This window comes from Urocampus carinirostris, chromosome 19, assembly GCF_059441175.1.
Source record: "Urocampus carinirostris isolate Australia breed hairy pipefish chromosome 19, RoL_Ucar_1.0, whole genome shotgun sequence".
Lineage (NCBI taxonomy): Eukaryota > Metazoa > Chordata > Actinopteri > Syngnathiformes > Syngnathidae > Urocampus > Urocampus carinirostris.
The window spans coordinates 7,232,373-7,255,428 of NC_142367.1; the positions used below are offsets into that span (position 1 = coordinate 7,232,373).

The 23,056-nt window shown below is 40.8% G+C and overlaps 1 protein-coding gene across 1 annotated transcript in view; it reads right to left on the reverse strand.

Annotated features, from left to right (window-relative positions):
* Window positions 1-218: 218 nt before the first annotated feature.
* Window positions 219-23,056, reverse strand: part of ankfn1a (ankyrin repeat and fibronectin type III domain containing 1a) — a 108,681-nt gene continuing 85,843 nt past the window's right edge. The window contains 14 exon segments of the mRNA XM_088323868.1: window positions 219-1,056; window positions 1,059-1,150; window positions 2,106-2,298; window positions 3,644-3,863; window positions 5,532-5,698; window positions 5,808-5,976; window positions 7,199-7,361; window positions 9,672-9,838; window positions 14,178-14,510; window positions 16,798-16,930; window positions 17,076-17,175; window positions 18,116-18,223; window positions 19,326-19,416; window positions 22,132-22,229. Of these exon segments, the coding sequence (XP_088179994.1) occupies window positions 431-1,056; window positions 1,059-1,150; window positions 2,106-2,298; window positions 3,644-3,863; window positions 5,532-5,698; window positions 5,808-5,976; window positions 7,199-7,361; window positions 9,672-9,838; window positions 14,178-14,510; window positions 16,798-16,930; window positions 17,076-17,175; window positions 18,116-18,223; window positions 19,326-19,416; window positions 22,132-22,229 (2,660 nt within the window). The 3' untranslated portion in view covers window positions 219-430.

Consider the following 23,056-nt stretch of genomic DNA (forward strand, 5'->3'; position numbering starts at 1 on the left):
TTCATTGCGAGCTGTCGGAATGTTAAGGGGGTTAATAAGTTTGAACGTTCTGACTGTTTTGTTGATGTTCCCACTGTAGCGCCTTATAGTCCGGTGCGCCCTATGTATGGAATATATAGGACAAAAAACTTTTTAGGGTGTGCGCCCTATAGTTGTCAAAATACGGTTATTATATATTTTTGTTTTGAAACCAAGCATATAATGCGGACTCGAGTCTGTAATTTCGTACATTACCATTTAATTGCATTCCACCACAGATTCTCGGCGTGTGGTTCACCCTCATCATTTTGGAATGATTTTGAAAGTAACAGACCTTAAATGACCTGATCAAGCATCAAATTGGCTGAAATGTGCTTGTGAGATGACCGACATAATGGCTTTTTTCGCAAAAATCCCTTCACACGACGGCATGTGCAACAGTTTTGGGTGTCTAAAGCGTGCTTCTGAGAATCTCAGACACTTGCACGTTGGTTTGGTCATCCGAGTCCACTTCCTGCCCGACAGCACCTTCTGGCTCCTGCAGCCCTTCCTTTGACCCAACCAGAGGTGCCGCCTCCAAAGGCATGCCGGCGTCCATGAAAATCTTTCGCACGTGTGACCGCTGCTCTCTGGGCCGCCCCTTTCGGGTCTTCAGGACACAGTCCGTGTGGCTGATGTAAGTGGCGCCATGCAGAGTGGATGACAGAGGCTCCCTGGACGATTCGAGGTCCGGGCACTGCTTGGTGTAGACACCGTCGGATAAAGACCCAATGAGGCTTTCCCCGCTGTGCCCTCCCAGCCAGCGTAGGGATCCGCTGAAATACTGGTCCCGGTGGCTCCTGGAGAGAAGCTTGCGCTTGGAAGGCGGGTTGGGGATGCTCCATGACTGTGCACCGCCCTCCCGCTGATTCCTTGAGAGTGAGAGGCCCTCAAGAGTCTTGGTGGTGTGGCAAAGCGGTAAGGAGAATGGAAGGTCAGCAGAAAGTTTGGGGGACAAAGGGGAGCATGGCGATTCGGGGTTGGGCTGAGGGAGGGACGGAGAGCGGGGCAGGGTGGAGGGAAAGGCAGTGAAGTCTTGGACAGTGAGGGCAAGTCGGGGACAGAGGCCGTCGTGACGTCTTTGGATGGGGCCGGTGACGTAGGGGGTTGCTTCAGAGGGGGGGTGCTGTATCTGGACAAAAAAAACAACATTGAACCATTGCTAGCTCAACAAGTGAAGGACCTACAAATGATTTTTGAAATGTGCTGTAAGGGATTCAATTATCGACATTATTAATACCAAACAAGTGCTTGGATCGGATTGATACTATTGTCCTGGGATCAACACTTCGCTCCTCCACCAATTTCCTATTAAGCGTTGCTTCTCTCTGAAGATAGTGGTTTTGAGCACAAAATTCGATATTTAGTTTTGTAATATTACTGTAGCTTTATTATTTAAAGCATTTTTTGTGGGATTTCTGCAGTCATATTTTTGTAGTATTACTGTAGTTTTTTTAGGTAGTATTCTTATGGTATTTATGTAGTATTGTTTTTTTAGTATTTTCATTGTAGTATTTTGTATTATTCAAAGAATGTTTTTGTAGTATTTCTGGATTATCAAAGGAATATTTCTGTTGTATTTCTGGAGTATTTCTGTCATAATATTTCTCAAGTAGTATTTTTGTATAAAAGTATTACTGTAGTGGATTTTTTTTAAAAATTTCTTTTGAAGTATTTCTGAAGTACTTCCATAGTAGTATTTTTGCAATGTTACTGTAGATGTATTTTTGTATTATAGTATTACTGTAATAGTATTTTTCTAATATTTCAATTGTACATTTTACTTTTCAGAATGAAAGCAAAGCATATGTATTAATATATCAGTTCCCTGTTTTAAATTTGATTCAGTTCTGTAGTCATTTTCATAGCATTTACGTAGTGATATTTTTGTTGTAGGCACACATAGGGACAATGGGTACAAAATTACCACCAAATATTTTTTTTAGTAGTACTTTTTTATGATTTTCTAATCTTGTTGCATACAATATTTCATAAGGCGGATACCAATCACAATAAAAACAATTCAATTGATAAAGGAACAGTTTGCCCACCTCTGCTATGAATCAAAATATTTGACTGATGCTGACCTGCATTCACGTATCTGCAGCTTATCTGGGGCCCTGTCCCCCAGCATGTGCTTGGCTTGCTGGGACAGGTTCTTGGGGGGCGCGTAGAGAAGGTCTAGGTCATGGGGGCTGATGGCATCGCTGGAGTCGTAATCGCTGTCGGTTGGCAGGAAAACCTCGGATGAAGCGTCCTCGTCCGAGCCCAAAAGTGACTCTAAGCACAAAAGAGGGTTGAAATGAAGTGTTTTACCTGGCTGTTGGCGGGTAACTTGGTCTGGCAATACATTTTTCAATTACAGCTAAGACGGGGGTTTTAAACTCTCAGCCCATGAGATGAAGGTTTGAGGCCCCCCTTAATACGAAAATTTAAAGGGACAATGTGGATTTTTTAGCGCCTACTAGTGGGAAAAAACATTAAGAAAAACAATATAGATTGTAAAAAAAGCATACATGAACTATTGTATAAATATGCATTTTTTAAAACACTTGTAGGTTTAGAAATTTGTATTTATTTGACATATGAGGCTCACCTCGAGGGAGCATTGTTGGTCATCTTGCTGCTACAGTTAGCTACAAAATATTTTTTCTCGTTTTCCCCCTTTCATTATCTTATTTTTTTCTTGCTTTTTTTTCTTCATTTTGTTCCTTGTTTTTTAGTATTTTTTTCATAAAGTGACATCTCGTAGTCACTTTATGTAAGTCCAGCCCACGCAAAATATAAATTAATTTATTATTGATCGTTTTATTTTCATATTAATTCTTAATATTTTTTATTTTTAGACCTTTCTGGGTGTAGCAAATTAAAAAAATACATTTGAGAACAGTATGAATGTTTTTATTAGGTTTTCTTTGGTGGAAAACCCAATTTGGCTCAACCTCACAAGACCCTAGGTCCCAGCTGATAATGACTGTGATGTTAGGGTATGGTACGACCCTTCCACCAGAGGGCTCTAACTGGGCACAGGAGTGTCCAATCACCATACACCTTTCCCTAACTATCCTCACCCTTGATCAAGTCAAGTCATGTTGATATTGTATAGCCGTTTATCACTAGGAGTTTCAGTGGGCTGCACCGACCACAGACTATTGCAAACTACAGACTATGGACATTTTGAACACACGCATGGGGTCATTTCATTTCCACTGTCATCGCTACATTAGTTTTTGTTTCCCATTTCTGGTTTGAACAGTTTGTAAGTTGTTTGAGTGGTTGCTACTTTGTTCATTATAAATTCCACTTTCAGTCTTTGTTCCTGGTCTGGACATTGACAGGTTTGATAATGTTTGGATATTTCATTTGTTTTATGACGTTTGTTACTTCGTTCCTGGTTTTGTTTTTAAGATTCAAGATTCAAAGTGTTTATTGTCTCATGCACAGTAAAGAACCACGTTTCCCTGCACAATGAAATTCCTACTTTGCTGTCCACACAGTTGCCAGCGTAATAAAACTAAGAAACTATATACTATTCTTTTTTGAGCACCACTGCTTCAGTTCCGGCTCCCACTTCACCTTGGTCCACCCCCTAATCATAACATGTGATGATGATAATGTTGTTCACCGCAAATGGTTTTCCTCCTGGGTGGGGGTGATAGCGATGGCGATGGCGGGTAGTCGATGGCAGAGGAGATGGAGTCGCTTTTATGCTGGCTTCTGTCGCTCTCGGGGGCATCTGCATCCACCAGGCAGCTGATGGGGACGCCGCCGTGGGGTTGCTTATAACGGGCATACTGCAATGCGTCCGTCAGCCAGCGGAGGTCCCGCCGAGTCTCATCCAGCTGCTGTCGTATGCAGCAAAAAAACAGAAACTTCTGTAAATTCCAGACTTTAAGCTGCTACTTTTTGCCACATTTTAAACACTGCGGCTTTAACTACGGCAGTTTTTCTTTTCTGAGGCTACACGCATGTGCTTTAAATACAGAACACCGCTGAGACCTCTGAATCCTTTCTCCTGAAGAGAATCATACATTTTTCCAATGTTTTTTCCAACAATATTCATATACAGAGACCCCTTTCTACTTCGCACTTTGGTCATCATTGATTACTTTTTCGGGGATTTGGAAATGAATTGTTTTAATTGTCTTTGATAAAAACATTGTGCATTGTGTTTGAGCAGGCAGCACATAGCAAATGCTATCACAGGGGAAGGCTATGTGTGTTGGGTGGGCATGACTGTGACGCGAATGTGATATGCTAGTGTATGCTGTCGTTCAAACAGCAGGGCGGGCACACAAGTCAATGTGTCAAGCCAAAAACAAACAGGGAAGAATGGCGCCAGATAGCTTTTAGCGGCTCGTTACCTTGAAAATAATTCATCAATTAAATTGGACTTTCTGGAAAGCCAGAAAAGCGCAAAAAAAATGCTGATCACCAGGCGGGTGATCCGTGGATTGTTATTGGGTCCGAAAGACAACTGAGGCAGAGTCAAGGAAAAGGCAATACAGGTTTGCATGGCTGACCTACTTCTAATCTATAAACTCTTAAGTCACCCCTGCCAAGCCTGTATCTCACCAACGCCAGATCCAACCCGAAAGGTAACTGCTACTATTGTGTTTGAATCATTACAAAGACCTGTCTCAATTTGAGGTTTGGTTTTTCGACACCAACGTCAATTTTTTAATATTTACAATGTACAGTATTTCCAATATTTGAACTTTTTCCCCACAAATTAAGTCCTCAATTTATGCAGTTATCCGTTGCTGTATCGCAGTTTACTTTTCACAGTTTTGCTACAACGCGGATTTTCATCATGCATTCTGATTGACCAGCTCGGTAGCCTAGATAATATGCCAGCTCTGAGACTGGGAGGTCGCTGGTTCAAGCCTCGGCCGAGTCATACCTAAGACTTACAACATTGGTACTCATTGCCTCCCTGCTTGGCGCTCAGCATCAAGGGTTGGAATTAGGGGGTTTGGTCACCTAATGACTAAAAAAATGGCTGCGCTCTGTTTGGCTGCGGATGCATCGGCTCGCTACAGTTTAACTGTACGGGTCAGGTGTATCGACATTTCGTTTTGTGTGAATTGTTACAAAGAATGACAATAAAAGTATATTCTTCTTCATTCTTCTTCTTTCTGATTGGATAAACAGTCGCTGCAGCAGTTTTCTACCTGTGCGTCACTAATGTTGCGGTCTGAGTTGTAGAACCCCATTACATATGCTCAAATCTTTAATTCTGAGTTTCTCTAAAACAAATTGCTCTGGACCAACAGAAACACCTGCAGCCGGGCCCAAAAAGCCGAGGTAGATGATGTCTATGGCTGACAAGGTGGACTTCTCAACATGCTAAAAAACACAAACATTGGACAACTCATCTGATAAATTAAAAGTGTGACTTTTTCATTGAAAACAAAAATTGTCACAACAACCCTAAAATTTTAAACAAAAGTGTGTATAAATATGTCAATTGTGGTGTTTAAGGGTACTCAATACTGTCGGATGGCACATACCTGGATGTAGTCAAGTATGAGCTGATGTTTGTGCTTAGCGCTGGCCAATTCTTCATCCGTGATGGCCTCTCGCAGTGCCTGCTGGGTAATGAGAGCATCCAGGTCTAGCACAGACGACAGGCGGCAGTACAAACTGATAAACTTCTCCTTGTAGGTGTTGAAGTGCACTGAGGATCGATTGACACATGATGAAAGAGACAAAAAAGCAACATGGGGCAAAGACAATTCGGGAATTTTCAAGATTGACTCAAGTATGGAGTGCTATCTTTTTATCACCGAGTTCGAACATCTGCACCGGCAGGTGAAGGAACCCTGAGAGCGGCGTGTAGGGGTTGGACTGGCCAGGTGCCGAGCAGACGTTGTCAGCAGCCGGCAGTAGCAGCAGGAAGCAGACGCCGTGGCCCAGCTCAACCACTTCCTGGCTGTAAAGGCGGAAGTGACGAGCCTGCACACAGTGGCATCATAAATGCTTTTATATTCTCTCGTTTGGACTATTGTAATGCCCTGCATTCCGGTCTTCCCAAATAGAACAATGCCAGCTTACAGCCACTGCAAAATTCAAAAGTTTCACCAGTTTTAAAATTGCTGCATTGGCCTTCCGGATCCATTTTACGGAGCTTTTAATAGTTTTTAAATGTCTTAATGGTCTTTAGTCATCCTATCTGACAGATTTGGTTTTATTATTGTCATGATTACCGATGTGATGCACCCGGGCCCGCTCCTTTGGCACCAACTGCCCCAAACTCTGATTGTCTCCCTGTCCCTATTTAAACCCACTCCTTTCTGTCACCTGTTGTCAGTCCGTCTGCGAACCTCAGTTTACACTAGGCAAGCCTTTTTCAATCCTGACTCCCACCTGTTTTTTTGCTCCCGTCTGTTCCCCAACTTCAGACCGTTTTTTATCCTGACCACAACTACTCTCCTCTCCTGGCTTACTACTCGTTTCTGACCACATTTTTGCTCTCCCGTCCCGGCTACTAACCCGTTTTTCCGTTCCTGACACCGTCATGGCTTGCCACGGAAGTCCCACTTCTGCGTTCAGAGCGACCTGCTTCCCACGCCCAGCGATCACTGGATCGTGGGTGCAACCCTTTCCTTTCTACCAATTTAAATGAGAGAAACGTAACGCAAGTGGGTCCTGTCTCCATTCTGGTCCTGACAATTATATCAGCCCTCACAGTCCTCTGGCAGTATTTTGTTCCTAGTGTGAGGTCCAAAATCTATGGTGAAGCAGCATTCAGCCGCTTTGGTCCTCACATATGAAACAGTCTGCCGGAGGACATCAGTTTGTGGGGACCCTTAATATTCTTAAGAAGAGGCTCACGATCTACTTTTTAAATTCGTCTTTTAATTGATCGTTTTTACTTAGTTTGATTTGTCTAACTTCTAACTTTCTACTGTACCCAACAAAGATCCTTGGAGTGAAAATACGCAAGGGTCTATTTTATTTTTATGGTATTTTAATTGTTGTGTGTGCCTCTGTCTCAGATCTTTTGGGTTGTCGGCTGGGGATAAAGGAGGGGATTTGATTGTCTCATTGTACACTGAGTGTTTTATACAGCACTTTGAGTGGGGATTTATTGCCTAAAAAACGCTTTACAAATAAATTTTAATTGATTTAATTATTTGACAAAGAAATGTGATGTAATACTTTGGTACAAGCGCACCTGGTGCATAGGTAGGTTAAGATTCTTAAGGAGGGCCTTGATTGCCGTCTGGAGCTCGTAGTAGAGAAGCGGCACGTGTGTTTCAGGCCTAGGCCGAGCCTCCTCGCCACCGCCATCTTTACAACCAACGTCCGAGAGCCTGCAGAGCCAATTCCACTCTTCCCTGAAGGCAACACAATGAGAGAGCTGCAAAATTAACGGTCATCTTGTGCAGGAGGAAACATCAATTGAAGTGTAATTTATCAACCGGTGCGGTTTGGATGCCAGACCCTGCAGTTTTGATCATTTTTTCGATTTACTGTGTCTTTTTTTTCTTGATGTTTTTGAATTTATTTTCCAATGTTTGTTCAAATAAATGAACAAACATTCCTTCCTTTATTTCTTCTCTCCTATATATCTTGGAATGCCTACATTTTCCCAGATTGTCCTTTCTTCCTTATTTCCTATCTTGTGCTCCTTCTTCCCTCCTATCTATGTTATTTGTCCTGCCTTTCCTTCCTTTCTTACCCTTTCTTCCTTGTTTCCTATATATCTTCTACTTCCATTATACGTAGTGTGTCCTTCCTTCCTTATTTCTTATCCTGTTCTGTCTTTTCCCCTCCTATCTATCTGGTCCTTCCTTTCTTCTCATATTGTGCTTCCTTCCCATACCTGTATTGCCTGTCCTTTGTTTCTTCCTACCCATTGTTTTTTTCCTTCATTTCTTCCTAACTGATTTGTAATTCCTTCTGTTGTTCCCCCATTCCTTCCTATTTTCTCTTCTCTATCCTGTTCTTTCTTTCTTCGTTCTTTCTCCTATTGTTTCTTCTTTTGTTTATTCCTTCCTACCTTAATCCCAATAATGTCCTTGGTTAGCACATCTGCAGCACAGCCCTGGGTTCAAACAGCCCGCCCGTGTGGAGTCCTTGTGTATGGATGTTCTCACTGTCCCAAAGCGGGTTTTTCCCAGGCACTTCGTTTACCTGCCATGTCTTTGAAATATGCGTGGCAGGAGTTATTGCATGTGTGAGTGCATGTGTGTCTCTGTGTGCCCTGCAACTGGCTGGCAACTGGTCCAGGGTGTCTCCTGCTCACTGCCAGAGGTCAATTGGGATGGGCCGGCTCCTGGACCCCGGTGACTCGTGTGTAGATAAGCAGTTGTAAAATAAATTAATGAATACAAAAAAAGAGAAATATATTCCTTCCTACCTGCTGACAAATGTGCGTGATTTATCCCTAACCAAGCTTGGTCATTGGCTAGCTCTCCTTTGTACATCCTTAAGGACAATGTCAAAAAAAACCTTAGTCTCCAGGAGGCAAATGAACACTGTTCTACAACATGCTTTTCGAAGGCTGGTTGGATGAGGAGAAGGAGAATCGTGAGATGTATCTTAGATGTAAGGCTCATTGTTAGTAAGGCGGTAGAATGGAGGACGAACCACTACCTACAGGTCTAATGCATGACTTAGGCAAAACACAAACACTACAAAAAAGATGTCCAGATATTTTCATTGATGCATCCTCTTGAGATTGAAGTGGCAGATGTATTTTCTCTCTTCTGCTTTAGGGGGTGACATGGTTCACACCCAGGATTGCTGTCGACTTTTTCTTGACTGCTTACATCAAACTCATATCATTTCCAAGATGAGGACCAAACCCCATGATGAGGTAGCATTTATCCACTTGATGTGAGGTTCCGATCCAGAACAACAGCGCCCTCCAGAGGGCACGATTTGAAAAATTAACTGATAACGTGGATCTCCCGCTCATCAACCACCTGGCATATAATGACAGCACAGACAGATCCCTGGTATATGATCTTTGCCGCTCAAGCTTGTCCGCCCCGGTTTCCTGAATTTTTTACGCCTGCATTAAGCCCAATAAATACTTAATAAATACCCCAGCTATGAGTTATTTGGATTGTGTTTGTATTGTCTGTTTTATCCCTTACTCCCCTATGTGAAGTGCTTTTTGTTAAATCCCTTTACCCATATTAAAGCTGTGAACTATGCTCACATGTCCACATTTGGATAACACCCAACAGAAACCCTTTAGTCTGCCCCTAGAAACAACTGACCTTACATCAAGTCCACCTGTGTTTCTTTTATGCCCTTTTAAATTGTGTCTCAACAATGGTTCTTCATGTGGGGGCTTTTGGCGCTCCACAATTAGAGAGGTTTTTGAAAAGCTGATAGGAGCAGGGGTTCTATAACCCTGTACAATATTCTATCATGCCTAAGTGTGGATGCGTCTCACATACATACCTGTCATCACACGTTTAGTCTGTCCCTTACCATGCTTTCTTTCACAATTCTTATGTGAGTATATGACTCTCTGGGATATTGGGTCATGAGATAGCGGGTGTTAATAATGTACATTGAATCTCACTTTTTGTCATCTTTTTAGTAGTTTAATTTCATTTACTCAATAAATACAGAGCTTACCACTTTCCCTCCAAGATGACCTTACATGAAAGTGTAACCACACAAAATACCTGGAAACGTTGGCGTTTCCTCGAATGCGGATGTGACACAGCATGTTTGGACACCTCTGAGAGACCAGGACTCTGATCTGGTCTACAGAGCTGCTGACCTTGAGGAAGCCCAGGTAGAGACCCGGCGCCAGCCGGTGGCTGCTGCGGCGCTGGTATGCCATAATGTCCTACAACAGGCAACAAAAATAGATTTATAAATTAAAAAAATAATTTAGAAATGTACCCGATTGTTAACATAATTTTCAGCTGATCTGTGGCTACAAACATTGGGAATATTAATTCAACTTGAAAAAAACGCAGTATATTTTTTAATTTGAACCACTGCTGACTTTAGTCGTTTAAAAAGTTACGATCACAACATTTTGGAGAATTCAAACAATGCAATATTTTTACCTTCTTAATCCATTGCCAAGTGAGCACATCAATACTTGATATTTGCAGATACTGAACAACAAACTAGACTTGGAATTTGCCTTGGAATTCTGGCCCCAACAGAATCACCTTTTTCTAAAACAGTCAATAGAGCTTTAATTAGACTGTTTTGGGATTTCCTTTCACTTTAAAACCCTTATCAATTTACATTTATTGGTAATTTGATTTAAAATTACCTTAATGTTTATTTTTTTTTGTAATATTAAAGATATAAATATATATCAAGTCTTTGTGGACCAAAGGGAAGGAATTGTGATGGAAATCATGCTTTTAACTCAAATGCTTTCAAATTATTCCAATGCTTCTGTTAATAAAAAAGAATGCCAGCAGTTGTGTTTGTTAACATGGGAGAAACTCAACCTTGAATTATTCCACCAAGACATTCCAAAGTATTTTTGTGCCTGGACTCACTGTCATCAGAAAGATAATCTTTCACACAGACACCTGCTTTTCCCATGCAATCTGAACACACAAAAAACTAAGGAAGATCATCGTGGACTTCAGGATGAACGCGAGTGACGCGCCTGTTCTTTACATCAGTGCGTGGCCATGGTGTACACATTCAGGTTCCTAATCCCTGATGATCCCTCCCTCAGTAACCACCACAGCCATCATGAAAAAGGCCCAGCGGTGTATACACTTCCCGAGGGTCCTCAGAAGGAACAACCTAGACCGGAAGCTGCTGCTGGCCTTTTACCACTTGTCCGCCGAGAGCATGATGAGTTCCTGCATTTCCACATGGTACAGGAGCTGCACTGAGGCGGACAGTGAAGGCAGCAAAGTGTATCATTGCCCGCCCTCTCGCTCCCTGATTGACATCTACTCCACTTGGTTCCTTCTCAAAGCCCAAAACATCAGCCTTTTGACCTGCTGCACTCTGTAAGGCGCTACAGGTGTATCAGAGCAAGAACAGAATGAGAAACCGCTTCACCCACCCTTGACTCCCATCTATAGCATCAATGAGCATTACAACTGCCACTTTGAATACATTATGCATATACTTATTATATATCGTTAATAAATACATTTATCATTTTGTACATGTTTACTTTTTAACTTGTTTTTTTTTAACTTGTTTTTCTTGCAGTGAAACAAGAAGCCCTCCTATTTTATAATACTTGTATAATGACCATAAAGATAATTGATTGATTCATTAACTGTAACAGAAAAGATTTAAAGTGAATCAGATTTTTAAAATCCTTAAACTGTAGACATTTTTGACTGACCACGTCAAACCATATGATACTGAAAAACGAAAATACATAAAATTAGTAAATAATAATACATTCACACTGACATTAACTTAAAAGTTTGGGCACCGCTGATCATTTTCAAGATTTTCCTTTATAAATCATTGCTTGTTCGGATCAGCAATTTCAGTGAAATATATCAAATAGTAGACAAACACAGTGATATCTGAGAAGTGAAATAAAGTTCATAGGATTTACAGAAATTGTGCAATAATAGCTTGAACAAAAGTAGTAGATCCTCCTTTTGAAGAAATAACAGTCTATAAACGCTTCCTATAGCTTCCAATGAGGGTCTGGATTCTGGTTGATGGTATTTTTGACAATTCTTCTTGACAAAAGATCTCCACTTCAGTCAGGTTTGATGGTTTCTGAGCATGAACAGCCTGCTTTAAATCACACCACAGATTTTCAATAATATTCAGGTCTGGGGACTGAGATCGACATTCCAGAACATTGTACTTGTTCCTCTGCATAAATGCATTAGAATTTGAGCAGTGTTTGGGATTGTTGACTTGTTGAAGTATCCGGCCCCGGCGTAACTTCAGCTTTGTCACTGATTCTAGAACATTGTTCGCAAGAATCTGCTGATACTGATTGGAATCAATGCGAACTTCGACTTTAACAAGATTTCCAGTACCTGCACTGGCCACACAGCCCCACAGCATGATGGAACCACCACCAAATTTTACTGTGGGTAGAAAGTGTTTGTCTTGGAATGCTGTGTTCTTCTTTCGCCATGCATACCACCCCTTGTTATTTCCATATAACTCCATTTTAGTTTCATCAGTCCACAGCACCTTATTCAAAAAAGAAGCTGGCTTGTCCAAATGTGCTTTAGCATACCTCAAGCGACTCGGTTTGTGGCATGTGTGCAGAAAATGCTTCTGCCACATTACTTTCCCATACAGCATCTCCTGGTGCAAAATGCGCTGAATAGTTCAACGATGCGCAGTTGACACCATCTGCAGCAATATCATGTTGTAAGTCTTTGGTGCTGGTCTGTGGGTTGAATTTGACTGTTCTCACCATCTTTCGCCTCTGCTCATCTGAAATTTTTCTTGGCCTGCCACTCCTGGCCTTAACTAGAATTGTGCTTGTGGCTTCCATTTCCTCACTATGACCTCACAGTGGAAACTGACAGCTGAAATCTCTAAGCCAGCTTTTTGTATCTTTCTCCTAATACAAGATATTGAACAATCGTTGTTTTCAGATCATTTGACATTTGTTCTGAGGCTCCCGTGTTGCTACTATTGAGAGAGATGCAAAAATGAGAACAACTTAAAATGGCTGCCTTAAATACAATTTCTTGTGATTGGCTTTACCTGTCTATGTAGATCAAGGGTCAATGAGCTTACCAAACAAATTTTGTGTTACAATAATAAGTGGTTAAGGTATTCAAATCAATAAAACAACAAGGGTGCCCAAATTTATGCACCTGCCTTCTTTTGCTTAGGTAATTATTATTTACTTTCTGTAAATCCTATAAACTTCGTTTCACTTCTCAGATATCACTGTGTTTTTCTGCTATATGAAATATTTAACTGAAATTGCTGATCCGAACAACCAATGATTTATAAACGAAAACTTGAAAATGATCAGGGGGGCCTAAACTTTTGCATACGACTGTATGTGACAATAAAGTTGAAGTTGAGATATAAATTGATGTAGCATAACGCCCATTTCTTGACCATTCTCCAAAAGATGACCTACGCAAGTTTAAGCAAACTGTGCTGCGTTCATTTTGATTCGATTCTTTTTATAAAGTATCCATCCATCCATCTATCTATCTATCTATCTATCTATCTATCTATCTATCTATCTATCTATCTATCTATCTATCTATCTATCTATCTATCTATCTATCTATCTATCTATCTATCTATCTATCTATCTATCTATCTATCTATCTATCTATCTATCTATCTATCTATCTATCTATCTATCTATCTATCTATCTATCTATCTATCTATCTATCTATCTATCTATCTATCTATCTATCTATCTATCTATCTATCTATCTATCTATCTATCTTATCCCATGTATTCTTATTCTCCTCTATTCTTCAATTTATTATTAAATCCCAAGTGTTGTGTTTTTTTTCACTTCATTTGTGTGCATTTGTGGTAAACAAATTCACACGAATATTTGAGTGTGTGTGTCTTGATTAATATATACAGAAACTTTCCGCATAAAAGAAGTCACGGTTAAATTGTGCGTGTACGCGCATCTTAGATTATGAATTGGACTGTTGAGATTTGCCAGCCAAAATCTAAAAATATCTAAACATTGCTATTGTGGTCCAAAAGGTGGGACAAATTTAATATAACACTTGGTGCAAATATTAAAGTGGGGTGCGTCGTTTGAGGTGTGTTTAAAATGTTGAAAGTAAATTATTTTCTCTGTTAAGTATGTGTTAACAATGCCCAATTGAGGTCAGAGTCTTTTTTTTATCTTACTTTTAGCAGTGCTGTTCAGGGACTCGCAACACATTATCATGTTCATTTTTTTGTTAGTGTAGCCTGAAAATGGTAAAAGTAAGAAACTGCCTGCTTCTACTAGAGTCCAAAAGCACAAAAAAAGAAGTTTTTATTGGTACATGAGGAATGAGCAGACTGAGGCTGCGATCATGACTTTAAGCCAGGAGATGGCGGTAGAGAGGTAGAGAGTAGCAACATTTTAAGTTGCTGACACTACCATTAAGTTCGCCTCTACAAATTAATTCGTCACAGATTAATTATTAGAATGATTGATTGACCTCCTAAATACAATTCGGGAGTATAGATGGTGTCACTTTCGGATGAAGCAAATGAAATTGAATGCACCTGCAGCGTGATGACAAGGATGTCAAGGGCATAGGGCTCTTCGGGGGTGGACAGCGACTTGCGCTGGCTCTGCACTTTGGTCACTTGCATCCACTTGCCGCTGAGGAGCGAGTGCTCTCCTTCGGCGTCGCGCACCGTCACCAGTAGCACGTTACCGTGGCGATCCTTGATGGGCTCGTAGTGGGCGTGGCCCAGGTTGTGCGTGCCCAGCAAGTTCTGCAACTGCCCGGCAGCGCTTAGCATCTTGTAGCGTGCCTGCAACGTCGACGACCACGACGTGGACACTGATGTGCTCTGCCGAAGCCATCGAACGTCCTCCCACATGCAAGACAGCTGCCGGACAAAATGCAAAAGACATCAAATTAGGCCTATTCAGTGGCGGCGTAGCTCTACTTAGGTATGAATTCTTTTGTAGACATTAAATGGAGGGAATAAAATAGTTTTGGCTATATCAGTGAATTTAAACTCATGTTAAAACATATTACACATACGTAGTACTTGCTATATACCCGGGGTAGGACCAGGCCTAAAACAAATCCAGCCCGACCCGACCCACGGGTACCCAGGCCGAACCAGCCCAAGCCTGACAAATTAAATTGATTTGAAGGACTGAGCTTGAAGAAAATCCGCATTTTCATATTTCATTAGTGAGGATTTTTTTTTTGTGAGTAGGAGAAGGGCATCTCACTCGCTGAATTTTTTAAAAATGCTCCGATTGGCCGTTTTTATAATTTTTCAGAAAAACAATACCGTAAATTCCGGACTATAGAGCGCACCTGATTATAAGCCGCACCCATCACATTTTAACGGGAAAACCGATTTTGTCCATACACAAGCCGCACCTGTATATAAGCCGCATGCGCCACATCAAAAAACGTAACACAAACACAAAATTAATCCAAGCCAAACTTCAAGTCCCACGATTAAAGCTAAATGTCCTTCACTGAAGCACACAGTATAAAAATCACGGCCCCCAAAATAAATGTAAAATGATATAGGTACTTAATGTTTGATGCAAACCTGCAGATTCTGGGTGCCCGTTGATAGTAATCCAAGGAAAAAAAAGTGTATATTTCCAAAGGTAAGGGTGGGAAAAATATATATCCACTATTGTCTGCCGTGTCCACAAAAACTCACCTTTACCGGTCCCGAATTCCCATCAGCCCGCATTTGCTCCGCCCCTCTTTTTTAATTAGCCCGTTCAGAATAAGTGTCTCAAATAAATACAAATAAATAAATTACAAAAATATACAGTTGCAAATACATATTACACATACTGTATTTACAAAAAAGGACGGTACACCGAGAGAGTTTTCAAAGCTTTAATAATAATAATATAACTTTCATCCTAAACCGTGCCTTTGGCAGGTAGCCTCACGCTACTAACAACACGCTCGCATACCAACAAAGGAGCCTGTTAAGGAAACACATACCGTATTTGAAAGAATGGCGGTAAACAATTCTCTTCTTCCTACTTATAAATGACGTCATTTAAGTTATCTTTTTCAGATTTTGAAAAGAAACTTTGTCATATTGATGATGTCTCATCCTCCCTTATCCCAATTCACGCCAGCATTACGCTCACATGGAACACTATGCATGTAGCAGCTCTGCTTCCATCTATATCGGATTGCTTTTAGCTTGAAAGCTTTGTCATGAGCCTTTCTAAATGCAATTTGGACGATGAGGGTATATTAACGCTCGGCGCATACATTCCACCGGTCTAAATCTTACCTTATATACTTGAGCGCCGCTGGCTGCCTTCAAAAAAATTTCATAAATTGGCCGCATCACTGAATAAGCCGCAGGGTTGAAAATTTGGGAAAAAAGTAGCAGCTTATAGTCCGGAATTAACGGTACTTGAAATGAGCAAAATTAACATCTGATGTATCAGACACTTTTTCTTGTTTTAATTCCGATTGTATTCGTTTTACACGACCGTAAAAATTCATTGATAAAAAGTAACTAAGAATAAGCAATTATTTTTACAAATAAGGTAAAATATTTGTTTGCAGTGTACAGTCTGTGGGATGAAAAGCATATTCCAATGTACATGCGTGTAAAATGTAGACTCAAAATATTGTATATATAACTAGTATAGGGGGCAGCACGGCAGTGCTGTGGTTAGCGCGTGTGCGGCACAGTTCTAAGGTCTTGGGAACCTCCTGTGTGGGTTCAAATCCAGCTACCAGCCTACCTGTGCGGATGTTCTCCCCGTGCTTGCGTGGGTTTCCTCCGGGCACTCCAGTTTCCTCCCACATTCCAAAGACATGCATTTCAGGTGGATTGGCCGGTCCAAATTGTCCCTAGGTGTGAATGAGCGAATGAGTTGTGTGTCCCTGTGTGCCCTGCAATTGGCTGGCAACCAGTTCAGGGTGTCCCCTGCCCAATGATTGCTGGGATGGGCTCCAGCACCCCCGCGATCCTACTAAGGATAAGCGGTGCAGCTAATAATGAATAACTAGTATTGGTATCCATTCTGAATAGCAGCTATTGTACATGTAAGAAAGGAAATTATCCTGCATTCCCTGAAAATTGTTGGTAAAGCATTTCTTTTGTCCAAACACAACTATTTAATTCAGTAGCTATTCATCATTTGAGTTGGCAGGAGATGTCTGACCTTGGTGAACCAGAGAAAGTCCTGCATTAGAGAGCTGCTGCAGGAGTCATCAACCTGGACGATGGGGATCTGGTCCTCTGGTGTCACCAGTAGTTTGTCCTTGTGGTAGAAGACGACCGCGAGGTAAATACCTCTGAAGTAAAAAAAAAACAAAAAACGGATGTTGCTATTTTTGTGTTTTCCAGTAAACAAAAACAAAGGCTATTGTTGTATTGTTTTACATTTCTTGATAACATATTATTAAAAATGCTACGTGAAACAACACAGTCAAACCACACCTTTTCAGTGTCTTCACAAACTTGTTAGATGAATTGAAAAGATGTTTGAGGCTTCTGGAGACCGACTGCTTCCTGCTGCTGTTCTGTGACTTTGAAGTTTCTGCGCAGAAAAAAGAGAGAAGATATCACATTGCGATTTAAATATCTTGAGAGAGTTTGTGTGCTTTTGTACCAAGTTCTGGTGGCAGGGTCGTTCTCGCATGATGGATCAGAGTGGACGTGATCATATCAGTCAGGTTTGTGGCTATTCTTTCCCTTTCCTAAATAGCTGTCACTGCCTGAGTGGCCTCAGGAAAGCTCATCTTCTAAATTCTATCAGCTCTTTTGAGCAAGACCTATTAAGCGTTAAGTTATTAGCGTTCCTTTAAATAGACATCGGATCTCTGAAGTTCACCAGCCAAACTTAAAGAGATGGTTACCGCAAGTTCAAAATGGCGCCGCGCATGGCTCTCCAGTTATTAATTTCCTTCCGATGTCTTGTCTTTCTTACTATCTCTGTTGGATACATGTCTGGCCAATAATGTTTATGATTGCCAGGAACTCATTAATTTTAAACTTTTTAAAAAAATTTCAATGACTTCTACAACACCCACAATATCCTGAAGGACATTCAGAGAGCATCAGGATCTCAGTGGATGGCAAGCCCGACAAAGATGGCAGTGGTTGCGGAAACAATAAATAATCCGAATGTACAAATTGCGTTTCTTCATTTTCCTCATGTTGAAGTTTTTGAGTTTTTTCTTGCCCTCATGTAGGTTTTAGATCAGGGAATGATGTAATAATAGTCTGTAGTTTGCAATAATCTGTGGTCTGTGCAGCCCTTTGAGACTCTTTGTGGTTAAGGGCTATACAAATAAACATGACTTGACTTAAACCCCAGAGAGGCGGCTGGTCTAAATGAAGTGCCAGGGAAGATACTTAGGGACTGTGCTGACCAGCTGGCTGTGTTTTGAAGCATGGTACCCAAGGAGCGTCAGTCATTCATGGCTTAATACTTCTAAGTAACATTTACATGAAACAAGACTTTGAACTATGCTCACCTCCACAGCAGTAATGTGAATGCGTAGCTCGTACTTGCTGCAGCAGACACTCCATAATCTCCACAGGGCTGTGCTTTCTGTAGTCCTGCCCGTCGCTTTCTCGCCAGTCTGTCATCAAAAAGAGATGGGTGTTCATTTTGCACATTGAATTATTATCTGCATTTTGCAATTTGACTTTATATTCCTCATGGAATGAAAAAAAAACTCCATACCTTCATTTAAAAAAATTGAAGGCCATCATGAAAACAAAAACGACCAATTATGTTCAGCTTGGTGGCTGTACTGTGCGTGTGTGTTCTGCGACTAGGCCTAAAGTGGTCGTGCTGAGCCAGCGGCTCACAGTCCTCTTTACATCTGCTTCACTTGAATATTAGTGGAGTGCAAAAATACGCCCACACACTGCGTCTCCCCTCTGCAAATGCACACACAGTGATTGCTTGTTTTCCAAATGATTTCTTTAATTAACATAAAAATGGATTTTCAAAAATAATTTAAATACTAAGCTCTGTGATGACATGATTGTAATGTGAGATTACTCGCCTGTTTTGGTGAATCGAAAATAAAAATGCATTGCTTTGGAAAGTGATTTTGGTACTTCAATAATGTAGATTGGTGGCCTCTTGCTACTTTGATGAGCGAATACACCCACCGCCTCCTCTTCCAGCTACAGGCAGGATGCCAAAAGGATGGACAAAGGCCCCTGGTATTATTGGAATACCATTTAAATCTACAGCATGATTTTAAACCTGAACCAACCCAAAATATGGGTTTGGGCCTAAAACCTCAATCATTATGTTCAGGTTTGAGACTGTATCTCACCAACACCAGAATCCGATGACCTGGAGCTACAACCTGTGGGAAACAGTCGGAACGGTTGTATTTTAATCATCGCAGAGACCTGGCTCAATTTTAGGAACCCTGACGCTATCGGGCAGCTAGCCAGCTGCTCTCTAAATTGCTTTCTTGCACTCAAAGGAGAAGCCCTCCACTTTTGCTGAACTTTTGTACAATGACAACACTGACCATTAATTCAACGGCACTCTGTGTTCTTAATTGTTGGTTAGGACATAATCTAAAGTTAAGTTTGACCCTTGGGGCTTCTATGGAGTGTGACGCTACTTCACGGTTCTGGTCGTGATAAATGAGGGATTACTGTATATTTTCTTCTTTCAGGAGGCCAGAGCAAGTCAAGGATGGCGGCTGAACTTACTGGAAGGAGCAGCAGATGGCGGTGAGGAACATGCGGGCGGACCCCAGCCCTTCATGTTGTAGGCCGACACTCGCACGTAGTACTGACGACCCTGAGGCAACACAACAGATGCTTAGCTCCAGCCAACAAATGTAAGTCAATATGGACAAGGGAGAATTCTGAAGTACTAAAAAAGTTTGACGAAAGTAAGAAGCAACCTTTTAAAATGAACTACTCGTAATTAAAAAGTGGGGATTAATTCCCACAGATTAGACGTACGTTCTTATAGTAATAATGTAAAAAAAGAAAATGTTTCACACCCTACAAATAGAGAAGTGAAAGTAAAGCTATTTGTGTGAGCTTTGTAATATATTCTTGTCTGGAGGGGTATTTATTCCCTATCACATTTATTTACCCATTCTCTTATCAAGTATCATTGTAGATTTTGGGTTAAATATTATGAAAAGTGTTTTTAATTTATTCAAGCTAATGGTTCTAGCCCTTATGGTTTGAGAAAAAGATGCATTCTTAAATGTTTGTATTTTGCTCTGGATGAGGGCGTTATTTTTACAGTTTTTCAATCAGGCTACACCACAGGTGTCAAACAGGCGGCCCGCGGGCCATAACAGGCCCGCTGAGGAATTGAATCCGGCCCGCGAGACAACACTCAGAGAAGCGCACGAGAAAAACAAGCTGCAGGTTGAAATATGTCAACTTGATGTTACCAAAGCCAGGTGCCTCTCACAAAGACGCTGTACTTGTATTTATTTCTCTCTCTCTCTTTCTCTCTCTTTTCCACACCTTTTCTCCCACTCTCTGTCTCTGTCTCTTTCACTCTCTATGTCTCTCTTCTTCTCTTCTTTTGTTGCTCTTTGTCTCTTTCTCTCTCTGTGTCTTTTAACCTCTTTTCCTCTAACTTCCTTCTTTCCTTCTCTCTTTTCTCTTTCTCTCTTCCTACCCTTCGAGCTTTCTTTTCTCTTTTCTCTCCTTCTGTCTTTCTATTTCTCTTTGGACTGCTTTCTTCCTCTCCCTTTCTTTTCCCCCTCTCTTACGACTTTTTATCTTTTGTTGCTCACGTTCTCTCCCTCCCTCTCTTTTTTTTCTTTGTCCCGCCCTCTCTCCTTTTTCCTCCCTCTTTCTCTTATATCTTTATGTCTCTTTTTCTTTCTCTTTAATCTACCAGTCCGGCCCCCGACAGAATGTTTGTTCTATCGTGTGGCCCCCGAGTTAAAATGAGTTTGACACCCCTGGGCTACACTATGCAAAATAGCTCAAAACTGAAAAAAAAAGTTAACTTTTTCCAACAAATCTGCTGAAACCTGCTTCAGAATGTGAAAAGCAACCCGATACAGCAAGAATTTTGGTTTAAGACTGTAGAGCAAATAAGCCCAGCACAAAAATGACCTTCACATTTTTTGTTTAAAATAACTCACTTTGGAATAGATGGAACGACTGCGTCCCCTTTTGGACAATTCCCAGACATACCATTTCACCATCTACCATAATGAAATCTGATTACATGAAGTTTTGAATGTAATTAAAACATCCAAGGCAACGTATTGATAAAATAATGTTCTCACCGTACGTAATTGTGTTGATTGGAGGGACATTCTCAAGTACAGAATTTTTTTTACTGTTGCAGTAAAGAATAATTTGTTTCAATCCTAACGATTTTCAAAATTAAAGCTCCCTGCAATCCCTGCAAGACTTTTTGGTCTGGGAGAAAAATTCCTTCTTACATGATTAAGTTTAAGCTTTTTCAGTTCACTGTGAGGGTATTTTCTTTTTACAGTTCTGGGATCAATGCGACACAAAACTAAAAAATAAACATTGAAATTCTGCTGGAACTAGCTTCAGGACATGAAATTCAATTCAGGACAGCAAGAGATTTGGTTCTGGCCCTTATAATTTGGGAAAAAAGGCATTTTTACATGTTTCAGCTTTTTCAGCTCAAGATGAGGGCATTGTTTTTACAGTTTTGATATCAGGTTTCACTTTGCAAAATAGCTCAAAACTAAAAATGCAAAATGCTTCCAACAAATCTTTGCTGAAACTAGCTTCGGGATGTGAAATGCAAACTGGAACAACAAGAATTTTGTTTTGAGACTTTTTCGTTTGGTTCTTACATGATTACGTTTTTGCTTTTTCAGTTCACGGTGAGGACATTTTTTTACAGCTTTGGGATCAAGGCTACACTTTCAAAACAGCTCCAAACTAAAATATGAATATTAAACTCTTTAGAAATTCTACTGGAACTGGCTTCAGGGCGTGAAATACAACTCTGGACACCAAGAAATTGGGTTCTAGCCCTTATGGTTTGGGAAAAAAGGCATTTTTACATGTTTGCTTTTCAGCTTTTCAGCTCATGCTGAGGTCATGTCAGGTTTACAGCGTTGACATCGTAGCTACATTCTGCAAAACAACTCAAAACCAAAAATGACGTAAAACGCATCTCAGGGTAGGAATATATGCATATTTAGTTTATTGAAATTGGTGTTATGTCTTTTAAATGTTTTAATGATGACACGCTTTATTTTGAAATATAAACGGATGAATTTCTCCGTTGGTCGCCTGACTTCCTTTCTGCTTAAAGTAGTTTCTTCATAAAACTCTGCTTGTCATGTCGAGAACAAATAAAAAGCTTGCAGAAAGCTTCCTAATGGAACACCTTTGTTTCAGAGGAGGGGATTTTTTTACCTGCCAACAAAAATTCTTTCTATTTATTGACCATTTTCGACAGCTCTTCCGTTCGGGAGGCGATTTTTAGGGTTGCTACCAGAAATGTCATGCTACTTTCACACCTGGAGGACAGTGCGTTGGTTTTTACCGTGGTGAGGCTGTTGATGGTGCATTTGAGGCTCTGCAGATTCTCCAGCAGCATCTCTCCAGCGAGCAGTGAAAAATCCTTCAAGCAACTCCACTCCACTGTACACACACAAGTACGCACACTCATGTAATTGCCGTAAATTCCGAATTACAAGCCGCCATTTTTTTGCTACAATTAAAACATTGCAGGTTTAAATACAATATGGTTTATATTTTTTGTGGCGGCAACATGGAAAATGGCGAGCTGCTCTTTTCAACATTGCATGCGATTTAAATACAAAACACCACTGTGAGTCTGGAAACATTTATGACGCCCCTCGCGAGTAATTAGTCCATGTTTTTCTACCAGTATTCATATACTCCATAAGAGGAGCAAAACGGGGGGGGTTGTCAGTACTTTTTTCAATATTTACGACGTACTCACGATATTTCAGCAAAAGTCCTCATTTTATGCATCTGAATTAAACAGCAGTGGAAGTTAGTTATAAATAAGGCTACACTTCTCTTTCCCGATCATTGGCGTCAATATGAGGTCACTGAAGTTTCCTGGAATCCTTGAGGAATGATAACAAGCCATTGCAGTTTGGTTCAGTTCGCAACAACCACCAATGACAATGCAAAGATGAATTCCACTTCTGCGTTGCAATCTGGCACTATTCTTCACAGTATGGTCGCCCTAGCTCTGTCATTAAAAAATATAGGGCTCATATTTTATGTGACGCAGCACTTATTAGCATTTTCTTCCAGCGCAGCAGTAAATATGTGCTTGTCTTCATAATTGCCATCTTGAAGGATCACAAGATCCGAAAACACAAAATGGAAACAACTTGGAGCAGAACTGAAAATGATGCAGACAGGTGTGAGGGGGCACGGCGCCGTTGGCGTTTTGTAGCCAAAGGAACACACCAAATTCCTCTCTCAGTTGG